The sequence below is a fragment of the Rhineura floridana genome, chromosome 19 (genome assembly GCF_030035675.1).
Source record: "Rhineura floridana isolate rRhiFlo1 chromosome 19, rRhiFlo1.hap2, whole genome shotgun sequence".
Taxonomy (NCBI): domain Eukaryota; kingdom Metazoa; phylum Chordata; class Lepidosauria; order Squamata; family Rhineuridae; genus Rhineura; species Rhineura floridana.
In genome coordinates, this window is record NC_084498.1 from 10790078 (window position 1) to 10812591 (window position 22514).

The following is a 22514-nucleotide window of genomic DNA, read 5'->3' on the forward strand; positions in this document are numbered from 1 at the left end:
TTTAGGTGTATCTGGAAATGCATTCAACCCCTCAAGGGATTTGAAAGGGGTGGGGAATGCAAGGCGGCCCCCCAGGTCTCTCTAGCTGGTCCTTGGGACTCCTCCTGAGGCTATGTCCCCTCCCCAAACACCTCACCTTTTTCCAGGCCATGCCCCTCACTGGCCTTGCTTCACACCGTCTTTGAGTATTTTTGCCCAGCTGGAATGTGTCCCTGAACTCTGAGAATGATTTTTGCATGCTATGATGAGGATGATGTATAAGTTGCTTGTAACCAAGGGATGGTGCTCAGTGCTAGTCCTACTCAGAGTAGATCCATCAAAGTTAATAGACATGACTAACTTAAGTTCATGAATTTCAGTGGGACTACTCTGAGTAGAAATTCATTGAATGCAATCCAAGTTCTCCATGTGACTTAAAATGAAAAACATAAACATAACACATTATACCATTAAAAATTCATATAAAACACTAACATACAATTTATATCACACACATACCCATAACAGGCACAGGAAGCTTGGCTAGCTCACTAACAGCAGAACAAAATCAGCTCAGTCTATCAAAAGCCTGGGGAAAAAAAGGGAAGCCTTTACCATGTGCTGAAAAGATGTCAGTGAAGGCACCATTCATTCCACAGAAAGATAATATGTAGTACCAATGTGGCGTAGTGGTTAGAGTGTTGGCCTACGACCTGGGAGACCAGGGCTCGAATCCCCACACAGCCATGAAGCTCACTGGGTGACCGTGGGCCAGTCACTGCCTTTCAGCCTCAGAGGGAGGCAATGGTACACCCCCTCTGAATACCGTTTACCACGAAAACCCTATTCATAGGGTCTCCATAAGTCGGGATCGACTTGAAGGCAGTCCATTTCATTTCATCATGATTAGAAGTCATTCATAGCTGCATTCTCCATGAATTTGTCTAATCTGAGATGATGATGAATGAAATAAACCCTAAAACCCCAAACTTCAGCATCATACAAAATTTGCAGGTAGAATTTAGAATTCTAGATTGGTGCAATTAGCTATCTCTCAGAAGACCTCCAAATTCCAGTATACCAGAAACACATTGCATATATTCCAACTGTCCTTATTTACTAAGAATGGTCCCTATTTTTTTCTTTTTTGGTATCCTTCCTACATCACTATACCTACTTTGTCCCTGTCTTTGACTTTTTGGGATGCCTTGTTGGCAGTGGTGGTTGGTGCTCATTGGGACTGGTAGGGCAGAAGCCAAGGGACCAACAGTAAGCAGAACCAGACAGGCGGAGCTAGAGCTCTAGTTTCGTCCTCTTCTTCCTCCCTGCTGAGTTCTATAGGGCAACACTGAGACTGAGACATCTGGGACGGTTCTAAGTAAGAAGTCAGGCAAGTGGGCATTGACTGAGGAGAGCCTGAGGTTGGTGGGGCAGTGCCCTACTTGCCCTAATGTACCAGTCTCTACTGCTTGTTGGGATTTTGTTAGTATGAATTGCCAGAAAGTGGCAATAGCCCTTGGGAGAACGATATCTCCCATGGACCACTGAATATTTTGACTTGGTCCACTGCTATGCGACAAATTGGGGAACCATGACTGTGTATGGAGATACAGACCTATTTGTTTCCCTGTTCCTGTGCCAAGCTATGAGTACAGGAGGTTGGATTGAGAGAAGTGCCAGGCTTTAAAGCAAGGCTGAGGCTCTAAGGCAGTCAGGTTCTGGTCCCAGGGAACAGGGCTGGCCCCATCATGAGGCAGAATGAGGCAGCTGCCTCAAGCCATGGATGACAGGGTGGTAGCAGTCTACTCCACCCCATTCTTCCTGAGTCCCCTGCCTGCGCCTTCTTAGCTAGATTGTTCCCTCAGGTACAGTGAAGGATGTTGTTCCATTGCCTGTTGTTGAAAGAAGATTCAACTACCGGTTTGGTCAGATGGTATATGTGAAATTGAGGAGAGGGGCATCTTGTCGTTCACCTCAGACAATAAAATATCTTGGGGCCTGTCCTGTCAGGGAAACTGGATTTGTCCAAGTGGGCCAGGGCAAGGTGTGTGGTCAAAGCCAGAGTCAGAAGAGCCAAACACAGGTGTCTTGTCAAAAGCCAGGTAGCCGTCAATATCTAAGGAGCAAGCAGAAAAAGGGAGCAATAGTTTATGCAGCATTGTTGTATGGGAGATAGGTTGTTTCAGGAGGAGCCAGTGTTTATAGACTGGGTCTTTATAGAGCCTGATGGACAGGGATTGGCTGTTCAGGAGTCAGCTGATGGAATGCTTAGGCAAGCTGGTACTGCAGGCTGGAGGGCACCCTCGGACCACAGACCGCAGTGTGCCAAGCTTGCAGCAAAACCAGAGGACTGATTATTCAGGATGTTCAATGCTGTAGTCTGACTGCTGAAGTAGTTCAAGATATCTCCCCACCCTTGAACTGGGAATGGAGAACAATTGCCTCATAAACAGAAACAGCAGACTGTATGGTTAAAATCTGTTCTTGGACTAAAAGATGGTATATTTTGCTCTTTGGAGGCAAAGGGCATCTTTGGGAAATCACTGCTGATTTTTCGTTTGGAGAACAGATCAGGAGGAAAAAGGGTCAACCCTCTTGCCCCAGTACTCTGGTCCAACTTCAACTCTCTTCTCCCCTGCTCACCCTGTGGCTGCTGTTACTTTTTTATTATTTTAAATACTTGTTTACTTGGGACTTCAGTCTAAGGAAGTGAAGCAGGAGTAGCAGTTGACAAGGGCACAAGCCAATCTAAAGCTTGCTGTAGCAGTGGAGGTTGGACCATTAGGGCAGAGAGAGCGCTGCCCCACCAACATCAGCCATTTCCCACCAGTCTGCCTTCTTACCTACACCCAACCTAGAGGGTGGCCCTGGCTGTCAGCTTCTTCCTCTTTATCTTCAGAGATTCCCTGATAGAACTTAGCAGGGAGGAGCTTAGGGACAAAACTCGAATTAGTTGGCTCTGCCTGTTATTGGCTCTGGATCAGTAGGTGGATACCTATTGTGGGCCTCCCTGCTCACAAGTCAGACCAATGGTCCATCCAGGTCAGTATAGTCTACACCAGGGGTAGGGGAACCTTTTTCGGCCCAAGGGCTATATTCCCTTATGGGCAACCTTCTGAGTGGCCACATGCCAGTGGTGGGTGGGGCCAGAGGCAAAAGTGGGCAGAGCAATGAATGGAAATTTTGCCAATGTACAGTAGCCTAGTTTCTACACAGGCTCACACTCCCCTCTTTATCCTCTCTCCTGGGAAGCAAGAAGCATTGTCAGAATCCAAGGGCACATCCCAGCCAGGCAAAAACACTCAAGGAGGGTGCAAGACAGGGCTGGTAAGGGGTGTGGCTCTGGAGGGGGCTGGCCTTGGGAGACTCCTGAGGGCCTTTTAGAGAAGCCTGGAGGGCCACATTTGTCCCCTGGGCTTGAGACTCCCCGCTCCTAGTGTAGACAATACTGAGCTAGATGGGCCAATCGTCCAACTCGGTTTAAGGCAGCTTCCCGTGTACATATAGAGAGTCAGTTACGGGGCCTGATGAAGATATTTAGGACTGCAGTTCCAACCCTGGCCTGCCGGTGAATCGGCAAACAAGACTGGAGGGCAGATGTGGGTTTGTGTCTTGGCTTAACGGTATCTGTGTCTCTTGGCTTTCCTGCTGAACATTCTGGTTTTCCCTTCTTTGTTGTTTGTCAAAGCCATCCTCTTTGTGCAAAATGCAATGCCCTAATAAGGTATTTCATACCTGCTGCATCTTGGCATAGTTGACAAGGAGAAGGGGGGGTTAGATAATGCTGCTGGAAAAGGTTATATAAAAATAGCAGCAGTAGAAAAATTAAAAAAGCTCACAGCAGCGATGATGTGATGGGTACCATTTTGAAAAGTCAAGCTTTGCGGAAGTGTTGAATGGGGGAAAGAAAAACACAAAATACTCTCTAGCCCGGTTCAGGCATAATGGGAACCCATGGTTTTGTATAATGCGAGTGAGCTATGGTGAGTCTCTAGATTACACACTCTTCTCTCCCCTTGTGTACTCTTGTGCCTGTGACGAGAAGATTGAACACTTTTGGTTTTGGTTTTAAACAAACCACAGTTCACTGTGACACTCAAACTGGGGGGGGGAACTGTGTTTTGATTAAACTCAGCAATACCAAGCCAAGATGAAACTATGGCATCTAATCCTTGTTTGTTCCCTAACTCGAGCAGCCATCCCTAACTCTCTTACCTCCAGAATAAAAAGGTGGGGGAAACCCTGAAAAAGAATGATACTGTTCACAATGTTTTCCTTTTGGAAAGAAAAGGGGCTTCCCCTCTGCCCAGTGCCCACCCACCCAATCTCTTCACCTCCCCCTTCCTTCCCTGCCCTCCTCCTCCCCTCCCTGCCCCTTCCCCAGGTCAGTTTCACTTATCCTAAGCATGATTTCACAGGAGTAAATCCCACTGAACTCAAAAAGCATGCAAATGATCAAACCTACCCTCCCCTCCTCCTCCATCCTATCCCCCCTCTTGCCCCTTCCCTCCCACTTCCTTCACCCCTCCCTTCCCCTCCCCCATCCCCTTCCAATCTCCCCCTTCCCTCCTTGAAACCCTGAAAAAGAAGGATACTGCTCACAATGTTTTCCTTTTGGAAAGGAAAGGGGCTTTCCTTCTCAGTGTCCACCCACCCAATCTCCACATGTTACCAAATTCTTCCAAACTACACAGGAAGTGGATTGGACTGTGAAAGACCAACCCAAATTGTGTTTGCATTTTGACACATTTGTAGGGCAGTACAATATCTCAGAGAGGAGGTCAGGTCTCCTGCTCCCCTGGTGCATTCACTGTAGCTGCCCAATTTCCCTGCTTTTCAAAGTTTGATAGAAATATCTGTTGGTTATAGGTACGTTCATAAACCTCAAGGTTTTTTTTTTTGCCTTTTAGTCAATTTCTATTCTCCTTGAAAGCGGTTGCATCTGTAATGCCTTGTGGATTGCACAGCTTGCTCCATTTTAATTCTAATTAAATGTTTAAAAACCATGCTCCTTGACTCAATGGTTTGTCTTTCTTGGCAGTTTGCCTAACCAAGGAATTGTGGACAACTGCTAGGGGTCTGATTTGCATCTCAGTTAACACTAGTATAAAGTTTCAGTGAACCCAGTGGAGTGGCAGTGTGAGGTGTGAACTGTGGCTGCAGGGGAAGGACTGGGGGAAGAGGAACTTTATATGTGAAATGAACAAAAACCTTCGGCAAGCCAAACCTGACCAGGGGGATGAGCACTACTGTGAGAGCTCCTTCGAAGAAGAAATCAAACACTTGGGTTTCATTCTCTTTTAGATAAGACTCTTTCCATCTTGGGGTTCACATGGTAAGAACAGGCATGTTCTTAGCTGTTTCCAGTTATGAACATAAGAGTCCTGCTGGATCTCTTGCCAGTCTCAGCACTTCGGAGTGCCTTCAGAGCCCCCCTACCTGAATGACTCCATCTTATTCAGGTTTTTCTCACTCACCATTCACTCACCCTCTCCTCTTGACCTGGAGAGAGAGTATAAGCCACATGGAGGATGCTGCTCCGTGCCATCACTCCTTGCATGCTCAGAGTGGGCAGATGAAGGGGCAACCAGAGCAAGGAGGAGGAGCCACAGGGCCAGGAGACTCTGTGGGTTGATAGTGGGCCCTCTGCAGGGTTGTGGGCCTTGGCAGGTATCCAATAATACCAACCCTTGAACCCATTCCTGGCTGTATCATATGCCTTCTTCTTCCTATCACTACTGCAATAAGTTGTCTCCAAGATCTTGGGGTTGAGGTCCATGCTGCCCCAGATATCTGTGTGCTTTTCCCCACATTTACCTGAACAGCAATACTCGGGTATGGAACCTTTTTCAGCCCAAGGGCCACATTCCCTAGCGGGGAACCTTCCAGAGGCCACATGCCAGTGGTGGGCATAGCCAGAGGCAAAAGTGGGCAGAGCAACAGATGCAACGTTTACCTTTGTACAGGAGGCAACGTTCCAGCAGACATTTCTACACGCACACATGCACCATTTTCCATTCAGGCAAAGAAGAGGCACTGATATGCTTTAAAGGCTCATTCCTGCCAGGCAAAAGCATTCGGGGAGGGTGCAGAGCAAAGCCAGTGAGGTGCATGTGGGCTGCAGAGTGGGCATAGAATCATAGTATAGTAGAGTTGAAAGGGACCTATAGCCATCAAGTCCAACCCTCTGCTCAATGCAGGAATCCAAATCAAAGCATTCCCAACAGATGGCTGTTCAGCTGCCTCTTGAATGTCTCCAGTGTCGGAGAGCCCACTACCTCTCTAGGTAATTGATTCCATTGTCATATGGCTCTAACAGTTAGGACGTTTTTCCTGATGTCCAGTCGAAATCTGGCTTCCTGCAACTTGAGCCCATTATTCCATGTCCTGCACTGTGGGACGATCGAGAAGAGATCCCGGCCCTCCTCTATGTGACAACCTTTCATGGCCTGGAAAAATCCCAGGGGCCAGATAGAGAGGCCTGAAGGGCTACATTTGGCACCTGGGACAGAAGTTCCTCACCCCTATGTGAAAAATGCATCCTGCAGACAACTTAAATATGGTTCCTTCCCTACCCCAGATGCAGGAAAACAGCTGGATTGGTTGGATTGGCCAGAACTAGAGGCCACCTCACTGATTACTCAGCTCACTGACTACTACAGCAAACAATTAGAATGGAATAACACTTTATGCATGAGTGAATGGAACTACAACTTAGGCACAATACGTGGATACCACCTCAACGGCATCTCCATGCTGGGCGCTCCCCTCTCCCTCTTGTGACACATGGGATTGCTTATCCTATGTTGTGCATTCCCCCCTTCTCTTCATTTGGGGGGCAAGAAATGCACAAAGTGGATATGTAACTGATCCTATGATTTATGGGGGAGAAAACCCTGGGGGTTCATTGTCAGTGGCAGCTCCAGTCAGGCATAATGTATAATCTTGTCCTTGGAGTGTCGTTCTTAAACACTCATGTGCATGCATTGTGAAGCCACGGCCCAATCAGTGCTCCTGGGTGCAAATAGTAGGAAGATGTGCTCCTAGACCATTTATTGGGGATTTCTATGAGATTTCTCCTCCCCATGAAACATGGTTTAGAACTAAAGCCGTGTCTGTTGTTTTCCTGGTAGAATTAAGGCTGCGCCAGGTGTGAAGATAATGGACATCCGAGTCACTGATCCGGACCAGTGGGGAGTTCAACAAGATGTAGACAATGGAAGGACACAGACCACTGCTACTATTGTATGTGAACACATCGATTCAAACACAGAGAGCAGGTAAGAAATCCAAGCTGTGCTGTGTAAAGTTGCAGTTGCCATTTCTAGTTTTAAAAAAGAAAAAAGATCAGATACTTCTATTGATGTGATGACTTACTCTTGAATAGGAATCCATTCCTTTTTGTATTTTTAATATGAGCACAGCTTTCGAGCAATGGAAAATCTTTCAAGTCTAGGGACAACAAAGAGTCTTGTGCTGGTACCTTAAAGGCTAACAAATGTATTAGGGCATAAGCTTTCGTGGACGAGTGCATGGACAGTTGTCCATTCCTACCAACACAACACAGCCTTGGTTTCCCTGTCTTACCATTGGGGCTGGAGAGCTGCCCAGCAGGGTAAGCAGATGATCTGAGCCAAGATTGCTGAAGTAAGCAGTCTGTCGAGAAGCTGGGCAGAAGGAGATATTGCACCAGCAACAGCCGGACAACAAATGAAGGGTGTAATAGTTGACATGGCTGGTCCACTCCTTCCTGGGTTTCACTCACATTTGGTTCATGACCTGGGCAGGAGCTAGTCCTTACAGCAGGGGTGGGAGACCATTTCTTTTCCTGGTGAGGGTCGCACCCTCTTGGTAGAGATGGGTGAATCTGTCAATTTCGGTTTTTCTCGGTTTCTCATTTTTCCACTCTTGAGTTCAGTTCTCCACATTTCCACATCAGTTTGCTTTTTAATTTTTTTTAAAAAAGTCCTCATGAAAACTCATCAGCCTTTTAGTCTGACTTTCTCCTAATGTGCACATTTTTGTATGCAAATTTGCCTAATATATTTATTTATTTATTTATTTTATTTGTATACCGCCCCATAGCCGAAGCTGTCTGGGCAGTTTACAGTAACTAAAAACAAATATACAAGTTTAAAACACATCTTTTAAAAACAATTTAAAACACACTTTAAAAAATTTAAAACAAAAAAAAAACGCATGCTAAAATGCCTGGGAAATATACACATTTCTGGAAAGCAGATTTTCCCAGATATTTATCTTTTTCCTAACAGAATGCATTTTGTATGTTATTTTCGTTAGCACATGTGCCTTTTTGCATGCTTCATCTTAGTATATGCATTTTGATACATATTACATGGCTAGAGGCCTGCACTGCAAGATTCGGAGAAGTGACTTTTGGGCTGTGTTTTGGTTTGCATATTCTTTCAGGAAGTGCACATTAGGAAGCTTCAGCTTTAAATGTCAACTGAACTGAATTCCTCCCCCATCCCTGCCCTTTGGGCATAATCTTATCAGAGGACTGCATGCTGACAGTGGGTGGAACTGGATCCAGCAGTTGGTAGGTCATCCCCATTTCTCTCTCTGCCCCTTCTTTCTCTCTCTTTCTTTTTAACTCCTCCTTCTTGCTCCCTCTCTCTCCATTGGCTGGCTGCTGGAAGAGGGAAAGATTGTGGAAGATTATGACGTTGTGAAAGCGGGAAAGATTGCTCTTGCTAGAGGTCTGACTTGGGTAGCGCGTACACATAACATTTTGTTCTAGAATCAGTGGAGGCTGAGTTCTTTTTTTTTTACCTCGACCACACACAATCTAGACCTACTGCAGATCTTTGTGCTTGGAAAAGCACTTCTTGACAAACTGGTTTCATTCCAAAAACAAAAGTTCATTGCAAACGGATTCTGCATTAGTCTGCAGTGTGCCGCCTTGAAAACAGGTGTAGGCAGTCCCAGCAATAGTGTGTGTGTGTATGCACACTTGCCCAATGATGTTGTGGGTGGGTGTAAGATAGCAAGGGGAGGGTTTTCAAACACCTATCAAGTAACCACACCCGCACATCTGCATGGCATGATCTACAATCCAGCTTGAAAACAGCATGTTGAGGACAAACATGAACAATTCCATGTGGGGGGGGATCTGCTTTTTTTGTGCTGCAAAAGGGTAAGTGTGTATGCAGCCTGGGTCTTTTGTAGAGGGCTGTGATGTCCTTCCCTGGCACCACCTGTGAAGCTCTCACTTTGTGGCTACCAGCAGACAGGAACGTCAGGTTTATTCTTACCCTTTACAGCACTAGCACCGATCTCAAAAGATCCCACTGCTAGGCAGCACCACCCGATACTCTGTAACTCTTTTAGCCAATAGACTGTGCCTAGTCTCTGCTTGGCTATTCCGATACCTTGTGTCAATGGGTATAGGTAATTTGTAAACGCCCCTGCAGCCCCTTGACTCTGAAGCATACAGCCCTGGGTTTCTCTGTGGGACTGGATACACTTTCCTCCGATCCGCCGCTGCCACCATTCGATACAAACTGTTCAGCCTTGGTTACTTTGCTATTCCCCCTGGTATGTGTATCCCAGCTGAAGGAATCAGGCTTTTATTTAACCAAGAAATATTGATTAAGAATTAGGAATAACAAGATTGCTTAAGGAATGTTTCACAAGCATATGGTTTCATCTATATTCTGTTATGTACTTGACTTCTTACTAATTGCCTCAGAACTCTGACTCACTCTCAACAACAGCAACAACCTCCAAACACCACCAAAACCTCTCTTTCACCTCTCTCAACCTCCAACATCCACCCCGATTCAACTGTCATTCTTCCATTTATACTCCCAGCCATTCAAACGCTCAGCCAATCATCCAGCATTCTACTGCTCATGTACTCCCCCCTCCTCTTTCACTCCACTTACCATATGTCTTCTATATAACCAGCACTTACCATATTTACAATATAAGCAGGGACATCACAAGGGCTTCCCCTCCTCTCCCATTATTCAATCAGTTTTGGCTTTCCCCTCCTTTTATTTATTATTTTTATTTATTTTATTATCACTATTTTTACCCCACCCTTTTTCCAAAACTGGAACTCACAGCGGCTTCCAGAGGCCTTTTCCTCTGCTCCTGGGCTCCCCCCTTCACAGTGAAATTAGACAGGCAGAGGGCCATAAGTTTCCCACCCTCTCCTTCCAGGGAGGTGGTGGAACTTGGAAAGAGTATACAGTAGGGCCCCGGTTTACGGTGCTCCACTTTAAAGTGTTCCGCTGATGCGGCACCTTTCATTTTCAATTTTAAAGGGTTTCTTTCCCTTTTGCGCCATTTTGCGCCGTTTTTGCGTCATTTTCGCACGACGTGGCCCATTAAAGTCAATGGGGTTCCGCTTTACAGCGTTTTCCGCTTTATGGCGGGGGTCAGGAACGGAACCCGCCATATAAGCGGGGCCCTACTATATGTTTGTGTTTTTCTCAGTTGTCTAAAGCAGAGATGTCTGACCTATGGCTTGGGATGGACAAATCTGCCCATTTTGGTTTCTCTCCATTTCCCTTTTTTCCAGTCTTTAAGTTCAGTTCTTCCCAATTCCACTTCAGTGTCATCGAGGACCATCGAGCAGGAGGGGGGTGAGGAAGGCTTGGACTGGGACTTTCCAGTTGGGGAAGAACCCAGAGAGGGGTGGGATGTTGAAGAAGCCCCCTCTCCAGACATTGACTGGTCCCCCCCTCAGTCCCAGACACCCCCCTAGAGAGACCACCAGACCTGCCTGTCACCCGCTGGATGAGGCACCTCTCCCAGCACCCGCCCATCCCTATTTAAACTGGGTGCGGGAGAAGGGTTAGTTGCTAAGTCCACGTCTTATTGCCGCCAAGTTATGCCTAGTTAGCTAGAGAGAGATGCTGAGTTCTGAGTAAGTCGTAGGCAAGATTCATGAAGTGCTCAGAACTGAAATTTTCTCTTACTTCAATAAAAGAAAAAACCAAAGCTAAGTCTGAGGTCTTTGAGTTCGGGCAGGACAATCAGTTTGCAATTTTTTTAAGTCCCCATGAAAATTCATCAGTATGTTAATGCAAACTTCTAAGATGATACACATTTTTGTATGCAATTTTGCCTAATATACACGTTTTTGTAGAGCAGTTTCCCTCTAATATAATGTATTTTTGCATGCTATTGTCATAAATATATCCAAGTTTTTGTGCAGTTTACCCTAGCATACACAGTTTTATACACACTACTTGGTAGGGGAAGTGAATTGCAAAGTTTGGAGCAGTGCAAATTTTGAAAGATGGCTGTGTTCACAGATTGTTTCAGAAAGTGTGAATTTGGTAGGAGTACCTTTACATGTGAACACTCATAACACTAGAACTTGTGGACATCCAATGAAACGGAATGTTGGAAGATTCAGGGCAGACAAAAGAAAATACTTCTTAACTGAGCACATAGTTAAACTATGGAATGGTCGACTATGGCAGTGATGACCACCAGCTTGGATGGCTTTAAAAGAGGATTAGACAAATTCATGGAGGATAATGGTATCAGTGCTACTAACTATGAAGTCTATACTCGCCTTTATGGTTGGAGGCAGTATACTTCTGAATACCAGTTGCTCCAGCAACCACAGGAGGGGAGAATGCTGTTGAGCTCATTTGTCCCCCACCCCTACTTGTGGCCTTTGGGATGTTACTGCAACTTCCATCTTCCCTGATCATTGGCTGAGGATGATGGGAGTTGGAGTCCAAAAACATCTGGAGAGCCACAGGTTAGTCATCCCTATTCTGAAATACTGCCTTGAAATGTAAAGCGATATAACGCACTCAAATCACCCCCCCCCGAAGGCCACATCACTTTCCAACTGTAGAGATGGGTGAAAAGAATGGGGCTTCGGCTGTTGTATTAGTAATACAACTGTACAAAAACAGTTGTGAATTGTACCTAAGTGGGACAGTCTAAAGGGTTACTTGACATCAAGTGACAGGTTTAGATTTTTCCATTACTGTGGTTGTGACCTGCATTCCATTTAAGAACTGCATGAAAGGGGAAAAAAATCACATTAATAGAGAAATATTGAGGTTAAAGGGAGAATGAAATGTAATTTTCATCTGGAGGAGAACAAATAGTTTTTAATTGAACCAAAGTCACTGAAAAAATTCTTAGACGTAAACTTGGTGAGCATACTGGAAGTTTGGGCTAATCCATGAAATTATACCTGTCACAGTACCTTAGTTTTTATTAACACCGTTTTCTGCTGTGTGTTGAACCTCTAAATTATAAAAAAGCAATGAATTTCAAGTTAATTAATACTCTGACCCTTTTCTTTGTGAGATTAGTTTTAATATTTTTTGGATTAATTAATGAATGCAAATGGAAAACTCCAAAAAGATCCATTCCAGATTTGCAAATATTGTTGCTGTCAGAGTAAATATTTGACTTTGATCTTTCTTTTCATTTGGTGCTCTGCCTTCCCTCGCTGTTAGTTTAGAATAAGGATGGTAAACCTCAGGTCAGGGGGCCAAATGTGGCCCTCCAGATCTCTATACCTGGTCCACGGGACTCTTTCCAAGCCCCATTTTTTCCTCAGCCACACTCCTCTTTGTAAGCCACAACCCTCACCAGCCCTAGTTGCACCCTTCTGGCGTGTTTTTGCATGGCTGGGATATGCCCTTGAACTCTGACAATGCCTCTTGCTTGCCTAGATGGAGAGTAGAGAGGGACATGTGTGTGTGTAGAAACTAGGGTGAGGGTGAGCATAGGCAAATAGGAAGCTGCCTTTTTCTGAGTCCATCTAGCTCAGTATTGTCTACACTGACAGGCAGTGGCTCTCCAGGGTTCCAGACTTTCTGCAAAAACAAGACCAGGAGCAGACTGCGGTACAGATCATGAACTGATCATATCGAAAATCAGAGGAAACGTAAAGAAGAAGAACAAAGCACTCATAATGCCAAAATACAATTTAAATAACATCCCAGAAGAATATAAAGATCAAATAAGGAACAGGTTTGAGGCTTTAAACTTAGTTGACAGAGAACTGGAAGAACTATGGACTGAAGTGAGGGACATTATCAGGGAAGAATGCAAAAAGACAATACCTCTAGTTAAAAAGAGAGAAAGACCTCAATGGATGACTGAAGAAACTCTTAAAATGGTTAAAGAGAGAAGGAAAGCAAAAGCAAAAGGAGACAGAAACACGGTCAGAACCCTAAATGCAACTATACAACGACTAGTACGTAGGGACAAAGAAAACTATTACAATAGTTACTGTATAGAAATAGAAGAGGACAACAAAATGGGAAGAACAAGAGCCCTATTCCAAAAGATTAGAGAAATGAAAGGGAAATTTAAACCACGAGTAGGGATGTTGAATAATCAATAGGGGAACACACTGACTGACAGATGAAATAAAAGGAAACAGCAGGGAGTAGAAAAAGAGGAAGGCCAAACAAGAACTGGATTGATTCCATAAAGGAAGCCACAGAACTGAATTTACAAGATCTGAACATGGTGGTTCATGACAGATGCTCTTGGGGGTCGCTGATTCATAGGGTCGCCATAAGTTGTAAATGACTTGAAGGCACATAACAACAACAATGATGATTTGTGTTTTGGTTTTGGAATGGTGTGGAGTTTGCTTTTTGTTGTTGTATCCAATGCTAGTCCTGTTCAGAATAGAACCAAAGAAATTAAGGAATATGACTGAGGCCCCATCTGCACTAGACATTTAAAGCACTATTATACCACTTCAAACAGTAATGGCTTCACCCATAGCATCCTGGGAACTGTAGTTTGTTAAGGATCCTGAAAGTTTTTAGGAGACTCCTATTCGTCTCACAGAATTACAATTCTCAGAGTTCCCTGGGAAGAAGGATTGAGTGTTAATGGGAATGGTAGCTCTGTGAGGGGAATAGGGGTTTCCTGACAACTCTCTCAGCACCCTTAACAAACTACAGTCCCCAGGATGCTTTGGGGGAAACCACAACTGTTCAAAGTGTTATCATACTGCTTTAAATGTCTAGCGCAGATGGGCCCTAACTTACTTCTATTAATTTCAATGGGTCTATGCTGAGTATTTATTTATTTATTTATTTATTTTCATTTCTAGACCGCCTATAGCTAATGGCTAATAGTGTAGGACTTATTTGGATGTAACCAGCATCTTTTATGATTGTTGTAGTTATTGTAAACGTCCCGGGGATCCATTTGGATGAAGGGTGAGTTAAGACATTTTTGAAACAAACAACTAGATCAATCATACATAAGAATAATCGAGAGGATAGTGGGAACTAGCTCCCGCCCTCTCCCAGCATTCTCCCATTCTGCTTGTGGAATTTTGCAGCGCTATAACTGGACGAGGGCCAGCCCCATCATTAGGCAGAGTGAGGCAGCTGCCTCTGGTGACAGATGTTGAGGGGCAAGTAGTGAACTCAGTTGGGTGTGTGGTGCAGCCTGCTCTGTGCCTCCTAAGCTAGTCTTCCGTTGGATACTGTCCCATTGCCAGTGTTAAAATAAGATTCAGCTGCCAGTCAGGTGAGATTCTGCACCTGACTGAGAATAGAGGGAGGCACCATTTTGTCCTGTGCCTCAGGCAGCTAAATGTGTTGGGATGACCCTGAACTGGATTACGAGAATACTAGCAGAGCGCTGGTGGATCAGACCAGAGGCCCATCTAGTCCAGGTTTCTGTTCTCATAGTGACCAATCAGATGCCTCGGTGAAGCCCACAAGCAGGGCATAAGTGCAACAGCCTTCTCCCACAGAAGAAGCTCTCTTCCCACAGACTCAAGGGGCCATCCAGTTCAGTCTGTGGTTTCCCACACTGGCTAACTGGCTGCTTTCAGAAAGCCAACAAGTGGAGCACGGGGGCTTGTAAACAGCAACAGGTTCTGGCCTTTGACAACACTAGTTTCTACTAGTGTTTGTACGAAACACATTTAGCTTTGCAACAGACAAGTGCACTGTTGTAAGTTTAACTTCATGCAAGTACCGCTGAGAGCCTTTTTGGGAAACTCTGTGTATGAAGACAAGGAATCAAGCACTCTCCTCCAAATTTCCAAGCTGGCTGTTGATATCCTTAAGCACCTTTCACCTCTCCTTATGCTTGTAACCACTGTTATTTTCTTTGGTACTTGCCAGCCATAAAAGCCACAATATATCCCGAAGGCAGGCAAACAATAGCATTCGATGGTAATGCATTCATACACCCAGTCTTTTCTTCCTTTCTGCTTGTGCTATCTTTTTCAACCCCTTTTCAAATATGCTTACTTTTCTAATCTTTCCCTCCTCTCATCCACAGTATTATCCCTTATCACCAGTTTTTCATCTCAAGTTCTCCAATTTGCTCACACAAATTGAGTGTTCATTAGGATATTGTAAATTAAGACCTTTCATGCAAAGTGCATCTAATTCTTTTTCTCTCTCTCTGAAATACTATTTTTTAAAAAAACAAATTTCTTATCATAATGTCTCAGATGGTTTACATTATACTCTGTTAGAAATCCATTTTGTCCAAGGTTGTAACAATTCACAGATTAAAGCTTTTTCCCTGGGTTTTTGTATCTCCAGATAGGGCTGGGAAAGACTCCCTGCATCTAACTCTGGAGAGCTGCTGCCAGTCAGTGTAGACAATACTGAGCTAGAATGGCCAGTGATCTGACTCAGTAGTGATTCAGCCTTGTATTTAACAACTGGTCTGGTCACCACAGACAACCAGGAATTCTGAGTGATCAGACTGGTGGAGGAGAGTTGGATCTATCTGTCCCTTCTCTGCCAGTCTATTTGGTTTCCATGATAGTTGTAGAGGAAGGCAACTCTCTTCCTTTGTGACCAACCTGTAAACCAAGTAGGCTCACTCCATTCCTCCTCCACCAGCTTGACAGAAAGCTGTTTTTTAAAACTAGCCTCCTAAGAGATGAGCAGCCTGCATTTCCATGCTGGCTCCAGAGGAAGAGGCTTCTCCTTCATAGGAGCCAACATGGAAACACACATTCTTAGCAAGCTATTAACGTAGGGCTTATTTCCAAGGCCAATTTGAGCACCACCATTTTGAATGTGTCAATCACTCAACAAGTGAACTTCCATTCACTGTAAGCTTGTGGTCTGGTCAGATGTGCAGATACAGGAGTTGGTCTCTTATCACTTGGGTACTGAACAATCACTGAGATATTTGGGGGCGCTTCTGTTACTGGTCCGCATGGTTCAGAAGTCAGGCATTCAGTATTGTAGGCTCAATTCTATGGCACCTTTCAGCTGAGATCAGCAGACCCTGTGGAACTTCGGGTGCCTGACAAAGTCCTTTCTTTTTCAGCAGGAATTTTAAGGACCTTTTCGGTTTTTATGATTAATTTTAATTGATTTTATTCATTTTATGATTTTTATGTACAACACTTAGAAACTTTGGTAATTAAGTGGCATATGAGCTACTCATCACATTATAATTTCTTTTTATAATCTTAAATCGCATTATAATCTCTTCTTATGAGGTGGAACAGCAGCTTGGGGAAGTAGGAGGGTGATCTTGAGATGAAAAATTATGAGAAGGGAATGGGTTAAGCAGCTTCTATCCACCTCCTTTGGTAAAACAATAAACAATAAAATACTCCGCTTTTAATGTTTGGACTGGAATATGTCCGTGCTGAGATTGCTACTTAACAAGAGCCAAAAGCAGAGCTGACAAAACAGGAGACAGGTGGGTTTCTAGAACAAGAGTCACCAATGTGGCACCCATGAATGTGCATGTACCCTCAGAGGATTTTCCTGGAACATGCAGGGTCTCCCCCCTCCACAGAAATCAGACTTTGAAAAGGCATTCTGTTGTAGCCAACAAAGTATGTGGTCTGTGGTGACAACAGTAATTTCTCTGGTTTACAAATGTCCCTGTTGGCCCCTGGAGATTGGCAATTCCTGGTCTAGAGACCCTTGTGGGGGAGGGAGATGAACCCTGAAGAACAGCAATGTTATTTATTTACATTAGGGCTGTACAAGACCCCTGTCTGAAACCTTGGAGAGCTGCGCCAGTCAGTGTTGACAGTGCTGGCCTAGATGGACCAAGGGTCTGACTTAGTATAAGGTGGCTTCCTGTGTGCCTATATTCACTAATATGAAAAAAAACCTTGCGGTTTAAGGACATACCTATAACCAACAGATATTATTCATCCTAGAAATTTGTGTCAAATGTATTTTTTATTAATTTCAAAGCCTTTTTATTGGTCAGTGTCATATCAAGTGAAGACAGCCTTTTGTGTTTCAAACTGGGGGTATTGTTCTATTTCTATTTTGGGCGCATTAACAGTTAAATCTGAAACTGCAGTTTGATGTAAAATCAGACTGATTACAATATGTTGCTACTTAAGCAATGACTCTAGCTGTTGGAAAAAACAAAGTTGGCCTGCCCAAGATGCATGTTTTCAGCCTGCTATGCTTAAATCATTCCACTTAAGGAAAGGTGGGCATGGTCAATTAAAAACAGAGCACACATAGAAATTTGCTAGAATATATTTCACTTCCCACTGTTTTATCTTGTGCAAACTGAGACACTCCTCATGTCCATTGGAGACTATTCTGCAGAACAGTCAGTGCCATTATTCCACAATTATTTTTGAAGCTTTTTTAGTGTAAATTATGCAAAGTGTTGCTGTACTTCACATATTCACAGAAACAGGAGCAAAAGAAAATGATTTACCACAGGAAACTTCACTAAAATTGCAAAGTAAATCAAACATATTCAAAGTGACTATCTGAACTATATCAACTGTTTTAATATTGTTGCTTCCTCCCTGTTAAAACAAAATCAGCATAGCACATGTCTTGTTTCTGTTATTTGAGCTGATTGCAGATGTTGCTACCACTCACCATATGCTCAGAGGCACATGTTACCAAATTCTTCCAAACTACACAGGAAGTGGATTGGACTGTGAAAGACCAACCCAAATGATGTTTGCATTTTGACAAATTTGTAGGGCAGTCCAATAGAGAGGAAGTCAGGTCTCCTGCTCCCCTGGTGCATTCACTATAGCTGCCCAATTTCCCTGCTTTCTAAAGTTTGATAGAAGTATCTGTTGGCTATAGGTACGTTCTTAAACCGCAAGGGTTTTTGCCTATTAGTGAATTTCTCTGCTTTTTAATCCAGGAGGTAAGAAATCGGATCGTGTGCAAGTTTGCCGAGAATGGATTGATCATTTGCATGCTTATTAAGTTCAGTGGGATTTACTCCCCTGCAATCATGCTTAGGATAGGTGAAACTGACCACAGGGGATGGGAGCAGGGAGGAGGAGGACAGGTTTGATCATTTGCATGTTTATTGAGTTCAGTGCGATTTACTGCCTAGAATAGGTAAAACTGACCATGGGGAGGGAGGCCTGGAGTGGGCAGGGAAGGAAGAGGGGAGGGGAGGATGACGGGAGGAGGAGAGGGGAAGGAGGGGAAAGGCAGGTCTTATCATTTGCATGCTTATTTAGTTCAGTGGGATTTACTCCTGTGCAATCATGCTCATGATAGATGAAACTGACCTGGGGAAGGGGCAGGGAGGGGAGGAGGAGAGCAGGGAAGGAAGGGATAGGGGAGGAGATTGGATGGGTGGGCACTGGGCAGAGGGGAAGCCACATTTCTTTCCTAAAGGAAAACACTGTGAACAGTATCGTTCTTTTTCAAGGTTTCCCCCACCTTTTTATTCTACAGCAGGCACATGTAGCCTCTCACCCAAATTTAAACCAAAGCTGTCTCTGGCCACATCCAACCAGACCTTTATTTCATTTTAGACAATCATGGCTTCTCCCAAAGAATCCTGGGAAGTGTAGTTAGTGAAGGGTTCTGAGAGTTGGTAGGAGACACCCTGTTTCTCTCACAAAGCTTCAGTCATAGAGGCTGACTGTTGAACCACTCTGGCCACTGGCGCTCTCTCAGGGGAATATTCAACACCCTTCATAAACTACACTTTCCAGGATTCTTTTGGGGGAAGTCATGACTGTCTCAAGTGAGATAAAGGTCTGGTGTGGATGTGGCCCCCTGATTAGTCAAGCCCAGCAGCTGTGAGCCTGGCTTTTGGAACAATGACAGTTAGTTTTTACTGAGCATGCTCAGGCTTATCATTGAGTTCAATTCTAAATTTCTTAAATTAATTAAAAATCAGCCAGGCATTTTTTAAACTTTTAAACCGCAGAAGGTAATGGTCAGAGTATGGGGCAAGGTCAATAGGATTACAGATCCTCTGTGAACATGGCTGACGTTTAATTAATTTCAACAAATTATGAGACCACTGACAGAAAAAAGTCCAACAGGGGTCTGTTTCTCTCTCTCTCTTTTTACACTTTAAACTCTCAATTCTCTCTGAGTGTTAGGTGTATTGCCATGAAAATTTAGATGGTTGTTAAGCAAGCATTTCTGAGTTCAGGACTATAAGTTTTGTAAGATTTTGTTTTGAAATGAGCTTATGGGAAGCATCAGAATGGCATGGGAGGGTATTTTCAATTTAACATTGTGGAATGTGAAAAATCCATGCTGACTATAGTATGCAGCCACTCTCATGGGTTTGAAATGTAGGGTTAGCAGGAAGCATGCTAATGCTAATAGCATCTCAGGGAGCTGTTTCATATTCTACTGTTGTTTCCTTCCCTTTTTTTCTCCTGTTTTGTTTCTTAGACCATCTGAAGGCAAGTACCTGTGGGTGGCACATACAAGGTTGCCCGGCAACTTACAGTACATAAAAGATTGCTATAGTAGCAGAATGGAAACCCTTTGTTCCCGGGGACCACTTAAGGAGAAACAATAGAGAACAAGCAATTTTACGGATAAAAATGCAAGAGAAATATCAGGGCCTGTTATCTAATACGCAGGGCTAAGCATAAGGAGATTATTTCAGAGTCCGCTTTGTTCAATCTTGGAAATCAAATCAAATCCATTAGTAATGTCTATCCAGGGTATAATACTCGGTAGTTCTTTGAATGGATTGTATTCAACTTAGTTTTACTCAGAGACCCATTAATATTAATGGCATGATGAATTTAGGTCCATTCATTTCAGTGGGGTTACTCTGAGTAAAGGTTAGTTGAGTGCAACCCAATATGAGAGTCTGGCCTGTGTGGAGAAGAATGGTTGGTGACTAGGGATGGTGTGATGGTGGGATCATAAGAATTGTTTCAATAGACTAAGAACATAAAAAGAGCTCTGCTGGATCAGGCCAGTGATCCATCTAATCTAGCATCCTTCTTTCACAGTAGCCAACCATATGCCTATGGAAAGCCCAAAAGCAGGACCTGAGCACAACACCACTCCCCATTTGTGATCTCAGGCAATTGGCATACTGCCTCTGACAGTGAAGGTAGAACAATGGCCATCACGGTGTATGGCTGAGGATCCATCTTGCCCAACATACTGTTTCCAGTAGTCAATGGTGGCTGGTGACTGGTGCCCATTGAGACTGGTGGGGCTGAATGCAGGCAGCCCAAACAGTAAATGGAGCCAGGGCCAATGATAGGCAGAATCAACTAGTATTAGTCAGGCACCTGGTTGGCCACTGTGAGAACAGGATGCTGGACTAGATGGGCCACTGACCTGATCCAGCAGGCTCTTCTTATGTTCTTATGTCCCCATCCTCCCCCTTGCTGAGTTCTACAAGGACAATATTGAGACTAAGGAGGAGGAGGAAGGAAGCTGACGGCAGGTGAGGGGCTGGTTGAGGACAGACTGTGAGAAGGAGGCCTTCCCCCAGTCCAAGTGGGTACCAGAGAGGTACCAGACTCATCTACCACTAGGGATGGGTGAATGTTTAAGTACTTGAAAAGTTGTCACACAGTGGGGGGCCAGGATCTCTTCTTGATCATCCCAGAGTGCAGGACACGGAATAATGGGCTCAAGTTATGATAAGCCAGATTTTGGCTAAACATCAGGAAGAACTTTGTAATTGCTCGAGTGGTATGACAATGGAACCAATTACCAAAGGATATGGTGGGCTCTCCAACACTGGAGGCCTTCAAGAGGCAGCTGGACAGCCACTTGTCAAGTATGCGTTAACCTGGATTCCTGCATTGAGCAGGGCTTGGACTCAATGGCCGTGTAGACCTCTTCCAACTCTACTGTTTTATGATTCCATGAATCTGTCAATTTCAGTTCTTCTCAGTTTCTCAGTTTCCCAGTCGTAAGTTAAGTTCTCTATATTCCACATCAGTTTGTGCCATTTTTTTTAAAAAAGTCCTCATGAAAATTCAGCAGCATTTTAATCCGTATTTCTCCCAACACCAAGATGTTATATCTTGGTAAAAAAAATTGTCTAACACACACACGTTTTTGCAATACAATTTCCCCTTATGTAATGCATTTTTTTCCACAGATATATGCATTTTAGTGTTCACTTTACCCTAGTACGTACATTTTTGTAAACATTACATGACCTAGAGAACTGCATTGCAAAATTCAGTAAAGTGCGAATCTGGAACGATAGCTGGGTTTTGGTTTATGGATTGTTTCAGAAAGAGCAAATGAGGTACGCTTGCCTAGAAACATGAACTGAATCAAATATCTCCTCCCCTCACTTCCTATTTATCATTGAATTGTACACGGAAGCTTCTGTACCACTCAGGAAAGAGGAAGGCCCTGCCAAGAATCAAAGGGTGCAATGGTACCCCACCAACTAAATGGCTCCTGAGTTTCGTGAGAGGCTAAGTTTTGTCAGTACGCCCACTTGCTCTGCTGAATTTAGAGATTGGGGAGGGGAGGAGACAGCTGCCCAGGTGGAGATAGCTGTACATTATTTGAAAGACTAGTTCTAACTCTATGAGCTTGCCTGGCCCTTGTATTGCCTTCAGCATATACACACAGTTGTGGGAATCTGCCCTTGAGCAAAACGCCACTCCAAAATTCTGTAGGTTTCTTTATTACATTTGTATTTTATTTAATATGGTCATTTTTTATTGACTTTGTTTATAACCTGTCTGAGATCTTTGGGGAAAGGTGATTTCTAAGCAGTAGAGTATCTGCTTTGCATGCAGTAAGTCCTAAACTTAACCTCCAGCTTCTCCAGGTAGACCTTGGAGACAACCCTGTTTGAAATCCTGGAGAGCTGCTTCCAGTGACTGTAGACAATACTGAGCTAGATGGACTAAAGATCTGACTGGTTACAAAGCAGCTTTCTATGTTCCTGTGTCCTTTCCTCCAGGAAGCTCAATGCACCATGCATGACTCTTTCTACCCCCCCCAATTTTATCATTGCAACAACCTTATAAGATACAAGATGGTGATTGGCCCCAAGTTACCCAGTGACTGAGGAGGGATTTGAACTTAGACTCCCACAGCTGCACCATCCTGGCTTTTTCTGCCAAAGCACTTGAGGTGGGTTTGCATGTTAATAGAATGATTTACATTCTAAGAGGATACAAAAGTGAGAGGAAGGGGAAGGAAAAAGGAAAACAAGCATGTCCAGCTACTGACTCTTTCCATGCAGTTACATAATGGAGCTGGCCAAAGATCAGATAGAGTGGGCATGCTGGCGTCCATTCTGCGGGGGGGGGGGGACAGGCCGATGAAGGTGGCCTTGCTGGGATAGCCACTGATGAAAACAGTTCTGGG

General features: G+C 44.2%; 1 protein-coding gene across 1 annotated transcript in view; it reads left to right on the forward strand.

Annotated features, from left to right (window-relative positions):
- TMEM132B (transmembrane protein 132B) overlaps positions 1–22514 on the forward strand; it is a 592456-nt gene that overhangs the window by 268368 nt on the left and 301574 nt on the right. Inside the window, exon 3 of the mRNA XM_061602989.1 lies at positions 7113–7259. Within this exon, the coding sequence (XP_061458973.1) occupies positions 7113–7259 (147 nt within the window). The remainder of the gene's footprint in view (positions 1–7112; positions 7260–22514) is intronic.